The following is an 18098-nucleotide window of genomic DNA, read 5'->3' as shown; positions in this document are numbered from 1 at the left end:
AGCGAGGTTTATTGTAGAGTCATGCTGAAGGAGTCCAGGGACAGAAGACAACAAAACAGTGCAGTGTCCTGGGTGAAGTATAGGGTCCAGGGCCAATGGTCTGCGGGCACAGGGGCAGTACAAGGGCAGGGCAAAGGGCAATGACCTATAGGGAAAGGGCAGATTAACACAGTGTTGCAGAGCACCATGGGAGAAGCCCCTTTTTCTCACCCCAAGCAGTGAGGCATCCTCTAAACCTGTGGCAGATTCTTCCAGGGCATCACCCTAGAAGTTTCCCTAATAGGCTCAAAGGCTTCCACAAAAATTTTGCCTGGGCAAAGCAGTTTGGCAAAACTGGAGCAGGTTGAACCGGTAGGGCAATAGGTCTTCCTGCTGGTTTCCTCCTGCAATAAAACCAGGTAGTGTTGTATGAGACCTAACATGCATAACAAAGTAGGGGTGTTCTCTGGCATCTAAAAGGAAAACAAGTTGCTGTAGCTAGTGAAACAAATCTTCATTAGGCACATCCTTCACTACAGCAGCTTCAGCCCTTTCCACAATAGCTGCAACATAAGCAGAATCAGTGATAAGGTTAAGCGGGGTAGCAAATCGCTGAAGGGCTCGCTCGTACAACAGCTGCCAATTCAGTAATCTGATGAGAACCTGAAACAATAGTGACATTTGAATCCCATTGGTTACAATCTGCATTCCACCAAAGCATCACCAACTTGTGGGTGTGGCCAGATCCATCTGTAAAAACAGTTTAAGCTTGTAATGGGACCTCACTTCTCTTGGGTCACTTAGGAGATTAAAACTGGCTGCTATGAGCTTGTGCTTTGGGGGATGTGTAGAAAGTTTTCCAGAAAAGTCAGTAAGGGTTATTTGAAGCACTTTAGATTGTTGCAATAGCCACTGCAAATAAACAGTAGTAATAGGCAAATAGATCAAACAAAAATCTGCACCTGCAAGTGTGGTAAGTCTCTGTCTAGGTTTTACAATAAGCAAAGCAAACATTTTATGTTGAGTGCTTATAGTTTTAGACATGTGGTGTGATAAAAAAATTCATTCAATGATTAGCAAGGGGTCTGGTGCCCTAGGGTCCCGGCGCCCTAGGGTCCTGCTGGTAGATTAAAGCATGGGGTTGCTTACCTGGATTCAGAATTATTAAAGAAAAGGGCAACTCAGGGGCCCATTGGGCCGCTTGTCCATTTGAAATGGCATCAGCTACTTTTTGCAGTGCCTGGCAGGCTTCTGGTGTGAGCTGCCAAGGTGACAGGAGATCTGGTTCCCCTTTTAACAAATCAAACAAAGGGCTCAGATCTGCATTTGAAATTCCTAACAAGGAACAAACCAAATTAATTGTCCCCAAAAGCTTTTGTGTATCATGCAAGGTATGAATGTCTGTTTGGATTTGTAAAGGCTGAGGAGAAATACTCTGGGTCCTAATGCACCAACTGAGGTATTTCCAAGGGGGTTGACACTGGATGTTTTCAGGAGCAACACAAAGTCCTGCTTGAGTTACAGCAGCAATGACAAGGGCTAAGGCATCCTCCATAACCTCCTGTTTTTCTGCTGCAATAAGAATGTCATCCATGTAATGGTATAATAAAGCAGCAGGCATCTTTTGGTGAATGGGGCTGAGGACCCTCACAACAAACCACTGACAAATAGTAGGGCTGTTTTTCATTTTTTGAGGAAGAACAATCCAGCGATATCTTTGCAAGGGTGCTTGCATATAGATGTTTGGGACGGAAAAGGCAAATTTAGGAGCATCATCAGGATGCAAAGGAATGTCAAAAAAGCAGTCTTTTAGGTCAATGACTGTTAAGTGCCAATCTCAAGGGATTTTTGTGGGAGATGGGAGTCTGGGCTGCAAGGCTCCCATGTCCTCTATTACAGAGTTAATTTTGCGGAGGTCTTGGAGCAGGCGCTACTTGCCAGTGTGTTTTTTAATTATAAACACAGGCGAATTCCAGGGACTGGTAGAGGGGACTATATGCCCCTTCTGGAGTTGTTCTTGAACAAGGTAGTGGCAGGGGCCGTTGATCAACCCAGACAGGAGTATCAGTCTTCCAGGTCAATTTCAGGGTGTCGCGTGCCACAATGGCCCCTATCAAAAATCAGACTGAATATTGAAACCCTATTGAGAAAGTACATCTCATCTCCATAAGACCATGGGTACAGGTAAAACAAATGGCTTTACAGAAGCTATGTGACCTTCTGGTCCCATCACCTGAATTAAGTGGTGACTTTGATTACTGCGACTGCTTCCCCCAATCCTAGTGAGGGCTTGGGGCACCTCCATGAGGGCTCAAGTGGGGGGCCATTTGGCTTGAGAGATAACAGTGACATCAGCTCCAGTATCTAAAATACCAGTGAGTGTTATCTGTTGCCCCTGTAACAACAAGGTACATTTGCAGGTAGGGCGTTTATCTGACTTTGTCTGCACCCATAATATTTGTGGAGTCCCCATAGAGCCAAATCCTCCTACCCTTGTTTTGTATTTTTCTACAGGGGATGGTGAATCATGTGAAAAAGGAATCAGCTGCACAATGCAGGTCCCTTGATGGATAGTACAGACTGGAAAAGGGGTCTAAGCCATAATTTTAATTTCATCAGTAGAGTCTGAGTCTATGACCCCGGGGAGAACAAAAAGTCCTGAAAGTGTGGTCGAAGATCTCCCTAATAGTAAGCGACTTTTCTGGGGCCCAGGTGGTCCAAAAATTCCTGTAGGGAGCAAATGAACAGAAGAATCAAGTAACATTACTGTGACGGAGGTTACTAGGTCCAGGCCTGCACTGCCTGCGGTTGCTGGGTGAAGACTTGTGGAGACCCTCGGTGGGGTGTCTGTGGTGGTGGCATCTGGGAGTTGGCATCTGCGAGGGCAACTGAGGCATTTGTGTCAGAGCGTGGCGCCATCGTCCTGCGCTCTGGTACCGGTTTCCCTGAATCGGACAACCTTTGGAATCATACTTAGAGTGACACTGGTTAGCGAAATGAGTCCCTTTACAGCACCGTGGGTACACATCAGGAGCTTGTGGCTTAGCTCCTTTCAGAGTAGGACAGTCTCTTTTAAAGTGTCTGGGTTTACCACAGCCAAAACAAACTCCTGAAGTCCCAGGAGGACCTCTCATGGCTGCAAAGGCTGCAGCCATGGTTGCATATTCATGCTCTACTGTGCCGATGTGATTGCACACTTCAATCATTTGGACTAAAGTCAGGTTTTCAATAGGCAAAGACTTAAGGAGTTTTTTATAGTCTGCATTTGCATTCTCAACAGCAAGTTTTCAAAGCAAAATTTTGTGAGCTTCAGTATTATCAATTTGGCCCTCAAGTGCTTGGTTAAGGCGATCAATAAAATGCATGTACATTTTGTGAGGCTCTTTCATGATAGTTGTAAATGCTTTTTGCAGCTTCTGCAAATCAGGGACCTTAAGGAAAGCATGGCAATATGCATCCCAGATTCTTTCAAGGGCTTGCTTGGGACAGTCCCAGGGCTTGGACAGCAGGGTCTAAGTATGGTCCCATTCCCAAGAGCTGCCTTAGTGCAAGCCCCATCAGAGCCTGATTAGCATGACCCACTTAAGAAACAAGCAAAGCCTGTACCCCCTTTTGCTATTCCACATTCCATAAATTATATTGAGTGGGGGTTAACAGCACCTGGGCAAGCATTTTTAAATCATGGGGGGTCATTATGTGGACAGCAAACACAGAGGATAGCAAGCTGGCAAAATATGGAGAGCCTATACCATGCTCCATCACTGTCCTTCGGAGCTCTTTGATAACTGAAAAGGGTAGTGGTTCCCATTGTGCAGTTCGCTTTCGCATTTCCGAGTAAATTACTGGAGCCACAATTCTTGCAACAGTGTCTAATTCCCCCTCCCTCAGCACTTGCTGCTTCAAGCGAAACCCAGTTGTCATTTGGATCGGAGGCAATAGGTTTGACTCCTTTTCAGGATCAACAGGTCCAGGGTCAAAAGGATCTCCCTCCGCCTTGCTGTCATCTGGGTAGTAGCTAGCAGCAAAAGCCTGTACGGATCGCGAGGGGTCCCTCTCCCTTTCAGTTGCAAGGGGAGGGCCCAAGGGGGTTGAGAAACAGTCTCTTCAGGTTGTAAAGAACCCCAAAGCTCAGCAGAGGGGAGGCAAGAGGCATCCCCTTTGTTTTTAGCATGGGATTTTTCTTGAACTTTCAGGGTTTCAAAAATTACTTTCCAAGAGGGAAGCATTTCTGCAGCTGCTTTATCCCCTTCCGTTGCATAGTTCTACAGTTTCACTCCCACCTCATCCCACAAATCTGTTGTAAAGATTGTGGACGGAGTAACTCCCTGAAGCTTTGAAGCTGTCCGTTTGAGCATAACTTTGAAGTCATGCGCAGGCAAAGACTTGCCATGCTCGTCAAGCAAGTTAGTCATAAGTTCAAAAACGTCTCTTTCCTGGGCAGATATCCCCTGTCCCATCGTCCCCTGCAGGCTCACCTTCTTTCCAAGGGATTACTTGTCGTCCTGGCTGGCTTCCTGCTGTCCCACAGTGGCTCCTTAGTTCCCACAGGGTGTCACTGACAGTCACTCAACTAAAGCTGATAATCTCTTCTTCACACAGGGCACCAATTGACAGCGATTGATAAAGAGACGGGGCATCACTTGGGCCGTATGCAAGAAGAAGCGGTTTATTCTTTGTGTAACAGGGTTTATATAGTTTTACAGCATCAGCTAAAATTTTCCACTACTAAACAATAACTACATCACTCATGTCTCTTAACTATGTTGCTTAACCACAGTTCTGCAGGTGCAGTTCTACCTGGCTACTCTAAAACAAAGAAAAACATTCCTTTTTGCTTCCCCCCTCACATTCCTATTCATTGTTGCTATGGTTTCCGTCCCACCAAGGTTAGCACATCTATGTTGGTTTCAGCCCTGCTCTCTAGCTGAAATCCCATGCAGGTTTAGCTCTGAGGGGCAGGAGCCCGAGCCTGAGCCTGAGGCAAGAGGCGGTGAACTGCCGACCCTTTGTGTAACAAAGGACACAGGGACCTGTGGCTAAGACAGAGGACTGGACACTGAGAGACACAGCAGGAACTGAGGACCCCCAGACTTTCCCACTTAGACCATGAGGGTATAAAAGCCATGGGGTTCCTTTGTTTGGGGTCCCTCCTCAGAGGCACCCAGGTGTTATTTTTTTATTTAATTATTGCACCAAGATTAAACTATTTGAAGAATCTGGATGTCTGAGACTCTGCTATGGGAAACCTGGGGTCGAGCCAGTAAGGAAACCTGGTATGACTCTATGAGTATGGGGGGTGTAGCTGCGAAGGGGCTTTGGTTCCAGCTCAGGTAGTGTGAGGGTGAGTTCCAGAGTGGCTCCTGGATGGTCAGACAGGGAAGCTTCCTTAATACTGCAATGGATGGCTCCAAGCTCTTCAGAATAGATAGGAGAGGAAGTGGTGGGGTGGTTCTGTACATTAAGGAGTGTTTTAACAGTATAGAGCTCAAGGATAATGACAGTAAGGTCAAGTGCCTATGGGTAAGAATCATGGGGAAGGCCAACAAGGCAGAGATCCTGGTGGGAATCTGTTATAGACCACCCAACCAGGATGAAGAAGTGGATGAACTATTCTAGAAGCAACTGCCTGATGTTTCACGATCATCAGCCCTTGTTCTTGTGGGAGATTTTAACCTGCTGGATGTCTGCTGGAAACTCAACACAGTGGAGAAGAGGCAGTCTAGGAGGTTCCTGGAGTGTGTGGAAGAGAGCTTCCTGATACAGCTTGTGAGTGAGCCTACCAGGGGTGGGGCCCTGTTAGACCTGCTGTTTGTGAATAGAGAAGGGCTGGTAGAAGATGTGGTGGTCAGAGGCTGTCTTGGGCACAGTGACCATGAAATGATTTTGATTACTGGTGAAGTAAGGAAGGGGATCAACAAAACCTTGGAGGGTGGACTTTGGTGTATGCAGGACACTGGTTCAGAGAGTACCCTGGGAAAGAGTCCTTAATAACAAAGGGGCCCAGGAAGGCTGGACATTCTTTAAGAAGGAAATCTTGAAGGTGCAGGCTGTTCCTAGGTGTCAAAAAGACAAGCCTGAGGGGAAGAAGACTGACCTGTCTGAACAGGGAGCTTTTGCAGGAACTCAGGAACAAAAAGAGGGTTTATGACCTCTGGAAGAAGGGGAAGGCAACTCAGGAAATGTGTAAGGATGTTGTTAGGTCATGTAGATAGAAAATTAGAAAGGTGAAAGCTCAACTAGAACTCAATCTGGCCACTGCTATGAAAGACTGTAAAAAGTGTTTTTATAAATATGTCAGCAACAAAAGGAGGGCCAAGGAAAATCGCCATCCCTTATTGGTCATGAGGGGGAACATTGTCACCAAGGATGAGGAAAAGGCTGAGTTACTTATGCCTTCTTTGCCTCAGTCTCTAACAATAAGACTGGTTATCCACAGGCAGCCAGACCTCTTAGCTGGTAGACAGGGACAGGGAGCAGAATAGACCTTCTGCAATCCAGGGGGAGGTAGTTAGTGATCTGCTGAGACACTTAGACACTCACAAGTCTATGGGGCCAGATAGGATTCATCCAAGGGTGCTGAGGGAGCTGGCAGAAGATCTTGCTAAGCCACTCTCCATCATTTATCATCAGTCCTGGCTAACCATGGAGGTCCAAGGTGACTGGAGGTTGGCCAATGTGACGCCCATCTACAAGAAGGGTCAGAAGGAGGATCTGGGGCCTTTCAGCCTGACCTTGGTACCCAGGAAGGTTATGGAACAGATCATCTTGAGTGTAATCATACAAGACGTACAGGACAACCAGAGGATCAGGCCCAGCCAACATGGGTCTATGGAAAGGCAGGCCCTGTTTGACCAACCTGATCTCCTTTTATGACCAGGTGACCCACCTAGTGGATGAGGGGAAGGCTATGGATGTGTCTACTTGGACTTCAGTAAAGCCCTTCTTACTGTCTCCTACAGTATTCTCCTTGACAAGCTGGCAGCCCATGACTTGGACAGGTGCACTCTTTGCTGGGTAAAGAACTGGTTGGATGGCCAGGCCCAGAGTGGTGGTAAATGGTGCCAGATTCAGTTGGTGGCCAGTCACTAGTGGGGTTCCCCAGGGCTCAATATTGCAGCCAGCCCTATTTAATAGCTTTATTGATGATCTGGACAAGGGGGTCAAGTGCACCCTCATTAAGTTTGCAAACAACACTAAGTTGGGTGGGAGCATTGATCTCCTGGAGGATAGGAAGGGTCTGCAAAGGGATCTGGACAGGCTGGATGGATGGGTTGAGAACGATGGTATGAGGTTCAAACAGGCCAAGTACCAAGTCCTGTACTTGGGTCACAACAATGCTATGCAGTGCTACAGGCTAGAGGCAGATTGGCTGGAAAGCAGACAGTTGGAAAAGGACCTTGGGGTGCTGGTTGACAGCTGGCTGAACATGAGCTGGTGTGTACCTAGGTGGCCAAGAATGCCAGAGGTACCCTGGCCTATATCAGAAATAGTGTGGCCAGCAGGACCAGGGAAGTGATTATCCCCTCTGCACTAGTGAGGCCACACCTCAAGTACTGTGTCCAGTTCTAGGCCTCTCACTACAAGACAGACATTGAGCTGCTGAAGCATGTCCAGATGTTCTGGTTTGAAAGCAAAACCAGTGAGAGACTCCAAGTCAGAAATACAATTTATTGGGAAAAGGGAAAAAAAGACAAAAATACATGCAATGATACAAAAGGAAGACCACTGACAAAGTCAGAATACAACCTGACACCCTTTTGGCCAGCGTGCTGGTAGCAGTCCAAATTGGACTGGCTGCAGTCTTCTTGGAGTGGCAGATGTAGTTGCTGTGTCTTCTCGGAAACCTGTGGAAAGGCTGCCTCTCTGTCTAGAAATCCCTGGATTTATCCAGGTGGGAATGCCTAGCTCCTCCCCTTGGGCGAAACATCTCACAATGGGCTGATGTTATTCTGAGTCACGAGGTGTGTCCTTAATCACCTGCTAAACAGAACTGGCTCTTGGAGAGTGTTATCTCTGAGTCATGTGGCAAGACATTGATGGGCCTATTAACAGGAGATAAGGAAAACTGTCCAGATGCAACTGCTACTCAGATGGTAATAGGAAACATCTTGGTGCTCAGTCTTGGACACCAGAGAAGGGCAATGAAGCTGCAGGGTCTAGGGAGTAAGTATTTTGAGGAGCAGCTGAGGGTGTTTATCCTGTAGAAAAGGAGACTCAGTGCAGATTGTCTCACTCTTTAAAACTACCTGAATGGAGGTTGCAGCCAGGTGGAGGTAGGACTTTTCTCCCAGGCAGCCATAGTGACAGGACAACAGGGAATGGCTGTTGCCAGGGGAGGTTCAGGTTGGACATCAGGAATAGTTTCTTCACTGAAAGAGTGTCAAGAATTGGAATGGGCTGCCCAGGGAGGTTGTGGAGTCACCATCCCTGGAGGTGTTCAAGAAACAACTGAATGTGGCACTTAGTGCTATGGTCTAGTTGATATGGTAGAGATTGGTCAAAGGTTGGACTCGATCTTGGAGGTCTTTTCCAACCTAAATGATTCTGTGATTCTTGTTGAGATCAGCACTTAAATGCTTTGCCTGTCTTCAGTACTTCATAAAATCAACTGTTCAATTGGAGCATTTTCCAGTGGGACTTCTCAGTATGCTTTGTTCTATTGGAGATCTCTCCATTCCTGGAGGAGGGAGGTGGATTTGCCAGTCATTCTGAAGGCATTTTACCTTCTTTTCAAGAAGCAATAAATATCATACACTATTTCTTTGAGGTTTCCAAGTGGCTGTTGCACTTTAAGAGGCTCCCACTTTAAAATCCTTTGCTGACACTACTTTTTTACAGGAATCATAGTTTCTGTCTCCTATTCTTGTTTCTTTTCTGGCACTTCCAGTGCTCGAAAATGATGCTTTTGTAATAGAATTGATTAGGCTCAAATGGGGCACAGTGGCAAGTTTGCAGCGAGTGCTGAAGCCAATTTTTCTGTTGCACAAAGGGAATGATCTTGTTTACATGGCTCCACTTTCTTTGAAATAATCAAATGTTACCAACATCGTAGCTTTTGGGTTTTTAGTTTTTTTAAGAGACATGCATTAACATGCAAACCATTCTGTGACTATGACTCTATGATTAATGGGAAGAGCAAAGGCATGTCAAATATGCATCAGTTTCTTGCATATTTTAATTTTTGCAAATAAATAGATTGATCTTAAGTATATAGCAAAATTCTAAGGCCAAGGCCAAGTTTCAGACACTGATTACACAGGTATTGTAAATGAGGAAATGCTAACCCAAACCAGGGCTATTACAGTAGCCCTGAAAAGATAGCATACAATTTCTAGGAAAAGCATATTTCTTCAGAAGACTACAATCTGTAACAGAGCTGTACGCTGGATCTTCAGTCATGCTCAGTGTCCTAACCCCCACTAAAATTGTTTCCACCATCACCCTCCCATTTACTGGGATAAGAGTAAAATATGAAAAGTGAGCAATGCTTAATCTCTTTGGAGAGTCTGTATACATTCTTTGCACTTTCTTTGACTTCATCAATGCATGCATACACAAAGTGTATAATTATTACAACATCTACTTTTACAGTGACTAAATTCTTATTAATGTTTTTCAATTTGCATGTTTAAATCCTGACCAGTGTAAAAGTATGCTGTTCCTTTCTCCCATGTGAATTCAGAGGTATGGATGTCTACAGAGAAATACAAAAGTACTGATGTTCCCTTTGTATGTACAAGGCATGCATTCAATGTGTAAAGCAGTAATGTAACCTATTTCTTTGTAGTGTGAGGTCCACTAAAGATGAGTGACAATCATGCATTTTCAAAGAGAGCTATTTGAACAAAAGGTCTGTTTTGGCAAAGCTGGCTTTTTCCAGGTCAAAAGGCTTAGTGTTTTTTTACCAAAATAGGCAATTCCTCACTCCATTATGTGAGTTCTAATATTCATTCCCTTGTGAAATTAATATCAACTTGCAGTCACAGCATGGCTTGTCTTCTGGAGGGGAAAAAATTTGTATATTGGTTTGTGATATTTTGCCACTGTGCTGTGAGGAGCTTCACATTGGAAAGACATGGGTCACAGTCAATGGATCCAAACCAGAACCGTACTTTTGGTTTAGTTCTGGGGGAGGGAGGGAGAGAAGGGGGTGTGTCAGCCTTCTGAGATCTGGTATTAAAAAAATTTGGTGCCTCCGGAAAAATAAACAAAAATGTGAGCTGTGTTATAAAACCAGAATATGTAAAAACAAACACATTCTCTGGTTTTTTTTTTTCTTTTTTTTCCATTTAATGAGGCATTTGTTCATATTGCAGGTGACATCATTAAATCTAGTTAAACATGCAAACTTGAGAATGCCAGGAATGTATTTTGGCAAACTTCTTTTGAGTATAGGCTGTTGCCAACAGAAGTTTCCAGGCTGAGGTCACAAGAAAGGGTTTTAGATATGTTCCCCACTAATTAATTACAACTAGCTGCTGTTCATTTTTCCATAAGCCTTATCTGTAGTATGGGGTGAGTATGATCAGTAGTTTTCCCATATAGGAGCCATTAGGCAGAAAATAGATAATCTTTTGAGGGCATTGTAAGCTTTCAGACTGGTGGTGACCGATTCTATAGAGCAACATCAGAGTGAAATAGGAAGAACATCCTCCAGGCTCCTCCCTTAAGTGGTTTGTGTGGGGTTTATTAGAAATTCACTTGTCCTTGTGTTCATTTGCATAAAAATAGCATGGATTGCTGAGGCTTCCTCTTTAAACCAAAGATGCTTTTAAAGGATTTTGGTACTTTGGAGTATCTCTTCCCTTTTCTGCCTCTTAGATGTACCACATTGTTTATGTTTGGAAAGACAGGTGTCTGCTAAGGAAGGCAGAAGCCTGCCCTGAAATGGAAAAATGTAGACTCCCTTCCCTCCGAATTGTTATAAATTTGAAATTAAAGGGGGCTCTCAGGCAAAAATATAGGAGCAGAAATAACAGTTCTTTATTAGGGAAGAAAATAAAAAGATAAAATAAACAATGCAGTAAACCATAACAAAACTGATAGGGTCAGAATACACCCTGACACTCTGTTGGACAGGGTGTTGGTAGCAGTCCAATTGGAATTGTGGCTGCAGGCCTCCTGGAGTGTCAGGTGTGGTTCTGTTGGAGTAGTGATCCTGTAGAAAAATGGATGTAGTCTTCCTCTGAAGAGGCAGTGGAAGAGGCAGCTGTTCCTCTGGGAAAATCCAGCGCAGAAAAAGTTGTGCTGGTGGGCCAGAATCTCAAGACTATATGCAGGTAGGAATGCTTGGCTCCTCTCTCTGGGCGGAGCATCTCACAATGGGATGTTATAGTTCTTATCAGTCATGCAATGACATTCAATAGCCCATTATCAGCAGATGTCTCCCCAGAGGGAGTATTTATTGTGGAAGAGATAAGGAAAAACTGCCCACTTGACAGAAGACAACTGCCATACAGATGGCAAATAGAATACATCTTGCTTTTCAATCTGGGACACACATGCATAGTGAAGCCTCTGAAGAAGGCAAGTGAATTCCTTTGCTTCTAGTGGTGTTTCTGAGATGCAGAAAAAGGCTACTTATTTTGTAGGAGCACACTGTAATCAGTAGTGTGCACTCCACCTTGCTGGATGATTGAAATACTTGCTTCATGTGGTTAAGATATTCCACTTTGCTTTTGCTTCAGTCTGAAATCACTGGGAATCTGGTTACAAAGTATTCAATTGGCTTTAAATTTTTTTTTAGATGCTGAGAGGTACAGTGACTCCTTAGTGCCCTAAAGTAATCATTCATTTATAAAATAAATAAGGTCAAGATAACTATTCTACAAGGCTTTCCAATATGCTTCATCTTCTGTTTTGTTTTTTTATGTTGCAAGAAATATAGTCCTTTGTCTAGGGCAGTATTGAATGCATTGATGCTTAATAAGAAGAAGCAGTTGTAATGCCATTTAGAATGACTTGGACAAGCTCAAGAAGTGGACCCATGAGAATCTCATGAGGTTCAACAAGGCGAAGCGTGAGGTTCTGCACCCGAATCGGGGCAACCCCTGGTGTCAATATAGGCTGAAGGATGAAAGGATTGAGACCAGCCCTGCAGAGAAGGACTTGGGGGTGCTGGTGGATGAGAGGATGGACATGAGCCAGCAATGTGTGCTTGCAGCCCAGAATGCCAATCATGTCCTGGGCTGCATCCAAACCAGTGTGGGCAGAAGGGCAAGAGAGGTGATTCTCCCCCTCTACTCAGCTCTGGTGAGGCCCCACCTGCAGTGCTGCCTCCAACTCTGGAGTCCCTGTTACAAATGGAGAGGAGAGAGTTTAGACAAATCCCTGCCTTTCCAGGTTTCTGGCAGTAGACAGCAGCTTTATTGAGGTGGCCAGCACTCCAAAACCCACTCTCGCTCGCAAGTTCTTAATAATGACTGATCAGGCCTATTACAACATAAATTATTTATTTGAACAGGCCAAGGAAAACAGACATAAGACTTAAACAGATTACTTACTACACAGGATAACACAAAGAACTACTAGTAGATAAAAATACAGTGCACGATAATAGTAATAAGGGTACCTTATGTTGCAGCTAGTGAGGAAATAGTATAGATTAGGAATCAATGTCACTTACCAATGAATCTCTCAGTCCCAGGGAAGTAACTCAATTCTAACATCTTAACATCGTGGACAACTCTCTACACACTCAGAGAGTGTATAAGAGATTTCTGATTTCATGAAAATCAGTGGTTTTTTCATAGTTGTAAAAATGTCTGTGCTCTGCAGTCACTAATTTTAGGTTTTCCTTTCTCACCATTCAAGCCAGGATGTGTATTGCTGGCTAAGGAGGTTCTCAGCTGAGATAATTCATCACATGACAAATAATTCCAGTCTAACCTAGCCATATGTTATGGGGAGATAAGCTTTTGCTGTATCAGGGGTGAAAGGTCCTGCCACAGTCCCCAATACAGGAAGGACATTGACCTGTTAGAGTGGGTCTAAAGGAGAGTCACAAAGATGATCAGAGGGCTGGAGCACGTCTCCTATGAAGACAGACTGAGAGAGTTGGGGGTCTTGAGCCTGGAAAAGAGAGGGCTTAGAGGAGACCTTGTAGCAGCCTTCCAGTACTTAAAGGGGGCTTATAAGAAAGATGGGGACAAACTTTTTAGTAGGGCCAGTAATAATAGGACAAGTGGTAATGGTTTTAAACTGAAAGAGGGTAGATATAAGGAAGAAGCTTTTTACAATGAGGGTAATAAAACACTGGCATAGGTTGCCCAGAGAGGTGGTGGATGTCCCATCCCTGGAAATATTCAAGGTAAGGTTGGATGGGGCTTTGAGCAACCTGGTCTAGTTTGAAGATGCCCCTACGCATTGCTGGAAGGTTGGACTAGATGATCTTTAAAGGTTCCTTCCAACCCAAACCATTCTATGATTCTATTTTATAATTTGACTCTGGGGAGTGAAGTGTGTTGAACAGTGTGTCTAAAGGAAGTCATAGGATTTGATTTTAAAATAAGTTTTTTAAAACAGTGTTTGCTTTATTTACTCCCATGGCATTTTAAGTGCCCAAAACCAAAATCGAACCAAAAAAACCCACAAACACAAAATGTCCCAAAAATGCAATCAAAAAACCAACAAACTGCATGTTCTACTGTATGTAACTACTATGTAGTAATAATGTGCATTAGTGTAGTGGGCCTCTGGTGTTCTGCACTATACCATATCATATTTTCTTCTGATTTCAAGATTTCTTTGATATTGCTTCCTCATTCCACGTCAGCTTGAATAGCAGCGGACTTGAAGCCTTAAGGATGAAGCTCTGTTTTTCCACTGGCTCCTGTGCTGTGGCATACCGACATACTGAGTTACTTTAGGAATGAATGTAATGTGATGACCTGTGTTTTGGGTATCTGTTTTGCATTCTTAATTAGCAAAAGAATGCTTGAATATGAGAATTCTAATTTCTTGGAAGAACCAGCTGCATTTTTATTTTTTTTTTCAGCCTGTCATGAAGATTACATAATTTAAACATATTCTTTTAATTTTGTCCATGAGGCCATCCTGTGCAGGGCCCGGAGTTGAACTTTGATAATCTTAGTGAGTCCCTTCCAACTCAGAATATTCTGTGATTCTGTGAAATCTCTTGTAGTGTACAAGGCATGTTCTAAATGAGGAAATGAACAGTACTTTGAGATGTCTTCATGCTTATGTCAAAGTTCACCCTGAAGAAACAGCCGATTTAGAGAAAAATCTTTCCATTTGAAAATTGTTGCTAAAGACCTTGATGTATTTATGCCTGCCCTGCTCTATAGTACCAGGAAGCAGGTTCTAAAGTGATGGTACATGTGAAATGCCAGTTCAAATTAGCTTTCCCTTCGAGCTCTGTATACAAAAAATGTAAGACACATTTTCTAGTGAAACCAAATAACTGAAGTAGGAGCAGCAAAAATATCTTATTCCTATTACACTGCACAAATCTAGTGTTTATTGGATCTCTACTTCTGCTGGGTTTCAAGTGTGAAGTATCTGTTTAGAAAATGCATGTCTTACTAATGCGCTTATTTGGTTCCTGTAATGTGAAGCTGGAAGATACATAGCTTTTGTACAAAAATTAGAAGAAAAATTTGGGTAATTTCCTGCTGTAACTTTATGTGAATTTTTGTTTGCTTTTGTCTGATGGGCCATACATTGTGAACTATGGATTTCCTAAGAAAAAAGACCCATTTAATGCCTTTTAATTCAGAAGACTGGCTTGATACAGTCTTTAAACTGCTTTGGATGGGCCACACCAGCTCCAAGATTCTGCATCAGGAATTCAGTCTGCCTGGTGTCAGGCATAGTTGGGAAACAAGCAGTGTAGCCTTAGAGGGGAGGAAAAGTGTTACAGAATAAAAGTTTGCAATTAGCCATTGGCTGCTGCATTTTTAATAAAAAACCTAATTTAGCAATTTTCTTCAAAATCAGGTGCTCTGTGGATGTGTATAGTCTTAAATCCCCACTGCAAGTTGGAGCAGAAGGTCAGTTGGCTAACACAGCTGAAAAAATGGAATGGTGTGGATGTTTGTCCCTGGGAAGATGGAAACCATGGAAATGAGCTGCCCAGTTTAACCAATGCTTTGCCTCAGGGTGCAAATGCTAACCAAGGTGAGCCTAGATATATGCACTGCCTGCAACACATAATATAGCCTCAATCTTATATACTTGAGCTTTGCAGCAGAATACAGCAGTCTTTCCTGGGACAAGTAACTTTCTTGTTGAGGATTGACCAGCCAACTTTATTTTCATTGATATTGTCCTTGCAGAAAGGATAAATAAGGTTTATTTTTGTGCTGGGGCTGCAATGTTTTTAAAGCAAGCTAGGTCTTCTAACTTTTCACTCAGTCCTTCTAAATAATTGTTGCATAAAAATTGAATGTCCCTGAAGTATGTAATGCAAAAGCCTGTTGTTTCTTTGCTTGACTATAATCTTATATCCCTTCTGGTGTTGGGGGTTTTATTTTTTGCAGTTACAAAGCCTTTGATACTTACTTAAAGGGAGATCAGTTGTGACTGCATTAAACTGAGTATGTGAGAAACTAAAGCAGCTATTTGTGGGATGTGCTCTGTGTTGCACAGTCTGCATTGACAGGTGTGGGGGGTGCAGAGGCAACACTGCCTTCTTGGAGGAGGTGTCTCTTCTTACTTGATATCATGCTTTCTAATCTAAAATGTGATTATCAAACCTGACAGAAGCCTTCTCCAGTCATCTTCAAGCAAAGATTGCTACTTTGCTAATAACTGAGGAAGCTGCAGGTTATTTACCTGGGGGGAAAAAAAAACCCTCATAATAATAAAATCTCTCAATATTTTGATACATATTTAATAAAAGTTAAAATTAAATGCTTGTGAAAGGTGGTAGAATTAGACTTAGATGAATTTTTCCTTGCTTCTTTTTCTTGGAAGTTTACCTCTGAAGGAAATAGACTTGGTTCATGTTTAAATCTTGCAGCTAGCTGCGGACAGAAGTTCATGCAACATGTATCTTCCTACAGAGGTGTTTGGCTTTCTGTATCTCGTGATGTTCAGACCAACTTGGACATGCTAGTAGCAATTCAGACATGACATTTTGACATTCATAGACACAGTGCCATGTCGACAGAGCACTTTTGCCATAGGAAGATGTCCAGTAAAGGATTGTCAGTCCCATGGCCTCAGTACCTTGCTGTCTTTGCAGTATTTGTTTATGACAAAAATTTTTACAAGTGCTCAAGGTAATGTCACTTCTCAAAGAGAACAACTAAAATATTTTATGTGATGTTTATCTGTCACTCATCCTAGTGGCTCTGGGTCTGAGAAGGAGAGAAGCTGGGGATGCTTGAGTAGCTGTGTGCCATATACTGTCTAGTCTGTTTTTAGGGGAATTCTGTACACGCTGTTTAATGTCCTTCATGTCTAGCTGTTCCCTTTGCAATGTCCTATTTTGCATTAGCTGTGATGGTTTGTAGATCTCGCTGAATGCAAAGTGAATGGCACACACTTTGCCTGAGCTGGTGAGTAACAGGATGTGAAATGTCGTCTGTGGTCTGCTCCTTGCAGAGTGGGTCAAGGTAGGCTGCCATCAGTTAAGGGCTGGTGAACAGGCAGAGGACAAGAATACTGTGAATGACTAATTCACATATGAATGAATAAAAGCTGATGCAGCTTTCTGAATTTGTGAAAATGACAGATTCATCAAACAGGCCACATCGGACGGTGTTCACTAGAGCTATAGAGGCATGCGAACTGCATTGGCAGGACAGCCACTTACAGCACATTATCAGCAGTGACCTATACACCAACTACTGTTACCATGAACACACTGAAAACTCACTTTTTGACTCTCGAGGGTGGCCCCTCTGGCATGGTAAGTGACTAAACTGGAAAGATGTTTCCATGACTTGCTTTGTTCCCTTTCTATGGCTTTTTTTTTTTTGGGGGGGGGGGTGGGGGAAGGGAGGGAGCTAAATGAAAAGCCTGGCAAAAAGAACAGAGGCTCCCTTGAAATGTTGGCTCAGAAATAGTCCTTTAACTCTCTCTTGCAAAGTTTTAAAAACAAGTCGAAGGAAACAAAAAAGCCCTTTTGAGTAACCTAGCAAAACGGGCTATTGCAGACATGGAAGCATTGCTATTCCTCAATTATTGTCTCCATTTTAGAACATGTTCCTACAGCCTGTGCGAGGGTGGATGCGTTACGATCTCATGGATGCCCAAAAGAAGCACTGAGGCTAGCAATAGCTATTGTTAATACACTAAGAAGGCAGCAGCAGAAACAGCTGGAAATGTTCCAGGCTCAGAAAAAAGGTAAATGCGGGGAAGAGAGAAGGGCAAAGGACATGACAAGGTGACAATAACACCAAACTGGAACTTTGCATGAGAAAACTGCTTTTGAAACTAAAGCAAAAGAGGTGACTTTAATTCTTCAGTCCAAACAATCATAGTGGTAGTGTCACATTCTGGATGTTGGAGGTGTTTTTTAAGCTGGGTTGTGAGCTCTGCAGGGCAAGGGCTCTGTTCTGCCTTCTGCAGTATGTCTAACATGATGGGGCCTTTATTCCAATCAGAGGTTTTGGTTGCACAGTGTAAATATTCATCCTGTGTAATTTATAGGCTCTTAAACAGAGATTTGCATTTGGAATGTCAGGTGTTTAAAATAATTTTTCTCCTCTGATGTGTAATTTAGCAGACCTATATATTTCTGAGGTGGAAGCCTAAAGTTGACAAGGCAAAGTCTGCACTACAGAAATTTATCCAGTTTGGCAGTTTCTTCCAAAAGTCTTTGATGATGCTTAAAACTTTAGTGGATTCACAGCACTGGAAATCAAATTTTTGAAACACTGGCTTTATAAAATGTTCAGTGGTGTTCTCACTACCCCTTTTTTCTGAAGGAACATTCTTCCAAAAATAATCCTTCACTGAACTTTGTCATAGGTTTGGAGAGGTAGTGGAAGAAGAAAGGGGTGACTTTGTGGTTAAAATGCATGTGGAAAAATTAAAATAACATTCCCAACTACTACAAGAAAACCTTTAATTCACATTTTATTTTAGATCTTTGTTGCTACTTTTGACTATGTGTATCCTCATGCATTGTAGGCAAAAATACCAGTATG

General features: G+C 43.2%; 1 protein-coding gene across 1 annotated transcript in view; it reads left to right on the top strand.

Moving 5' to 3' along the window:
- The window catches only part of LOC128821391 (zinc finger SWIM domain-containing protein 6-like), a 313500-nt gene that overhangs the window by 198783 nt on the left and 96619 nt on the right, over positions 1–18098 (top strand). The window contains exons 5-7 of the mRNA XM_054002380.1: positions 14938–15117; positions 16679–16855; positions 17146–17292. Coding sequence (XP_053858355.1) covers positions 14938–15117; positions 16679–16855; positions 17146–17292 — 504 coding nt within the window. The remainder of the gene's footprint in view (positions 1–14937; positions 15118–16678; positions 16856–17145; positions 17293–18098) is intronic.

This window comes from Vidua macroura, chromosome W (assembly GCF_024509145.1).
Source record: "Vidua macroura isolate BioBank_ID:100142 chromosome W, ASM2450914v1, whole genome shotgun sequence".
Taxonomy (NCBI): Eukaryota; Metazoa; Chordata; class Aves; order Passeriformes; family Viduidae; genus Vidua; species Vidua macroura.
The sequence above is the reverse complement of the archived record's forward strand: the minus strand, read 5'-3'. Positions and strand labels throughout refer to the sequence as shown.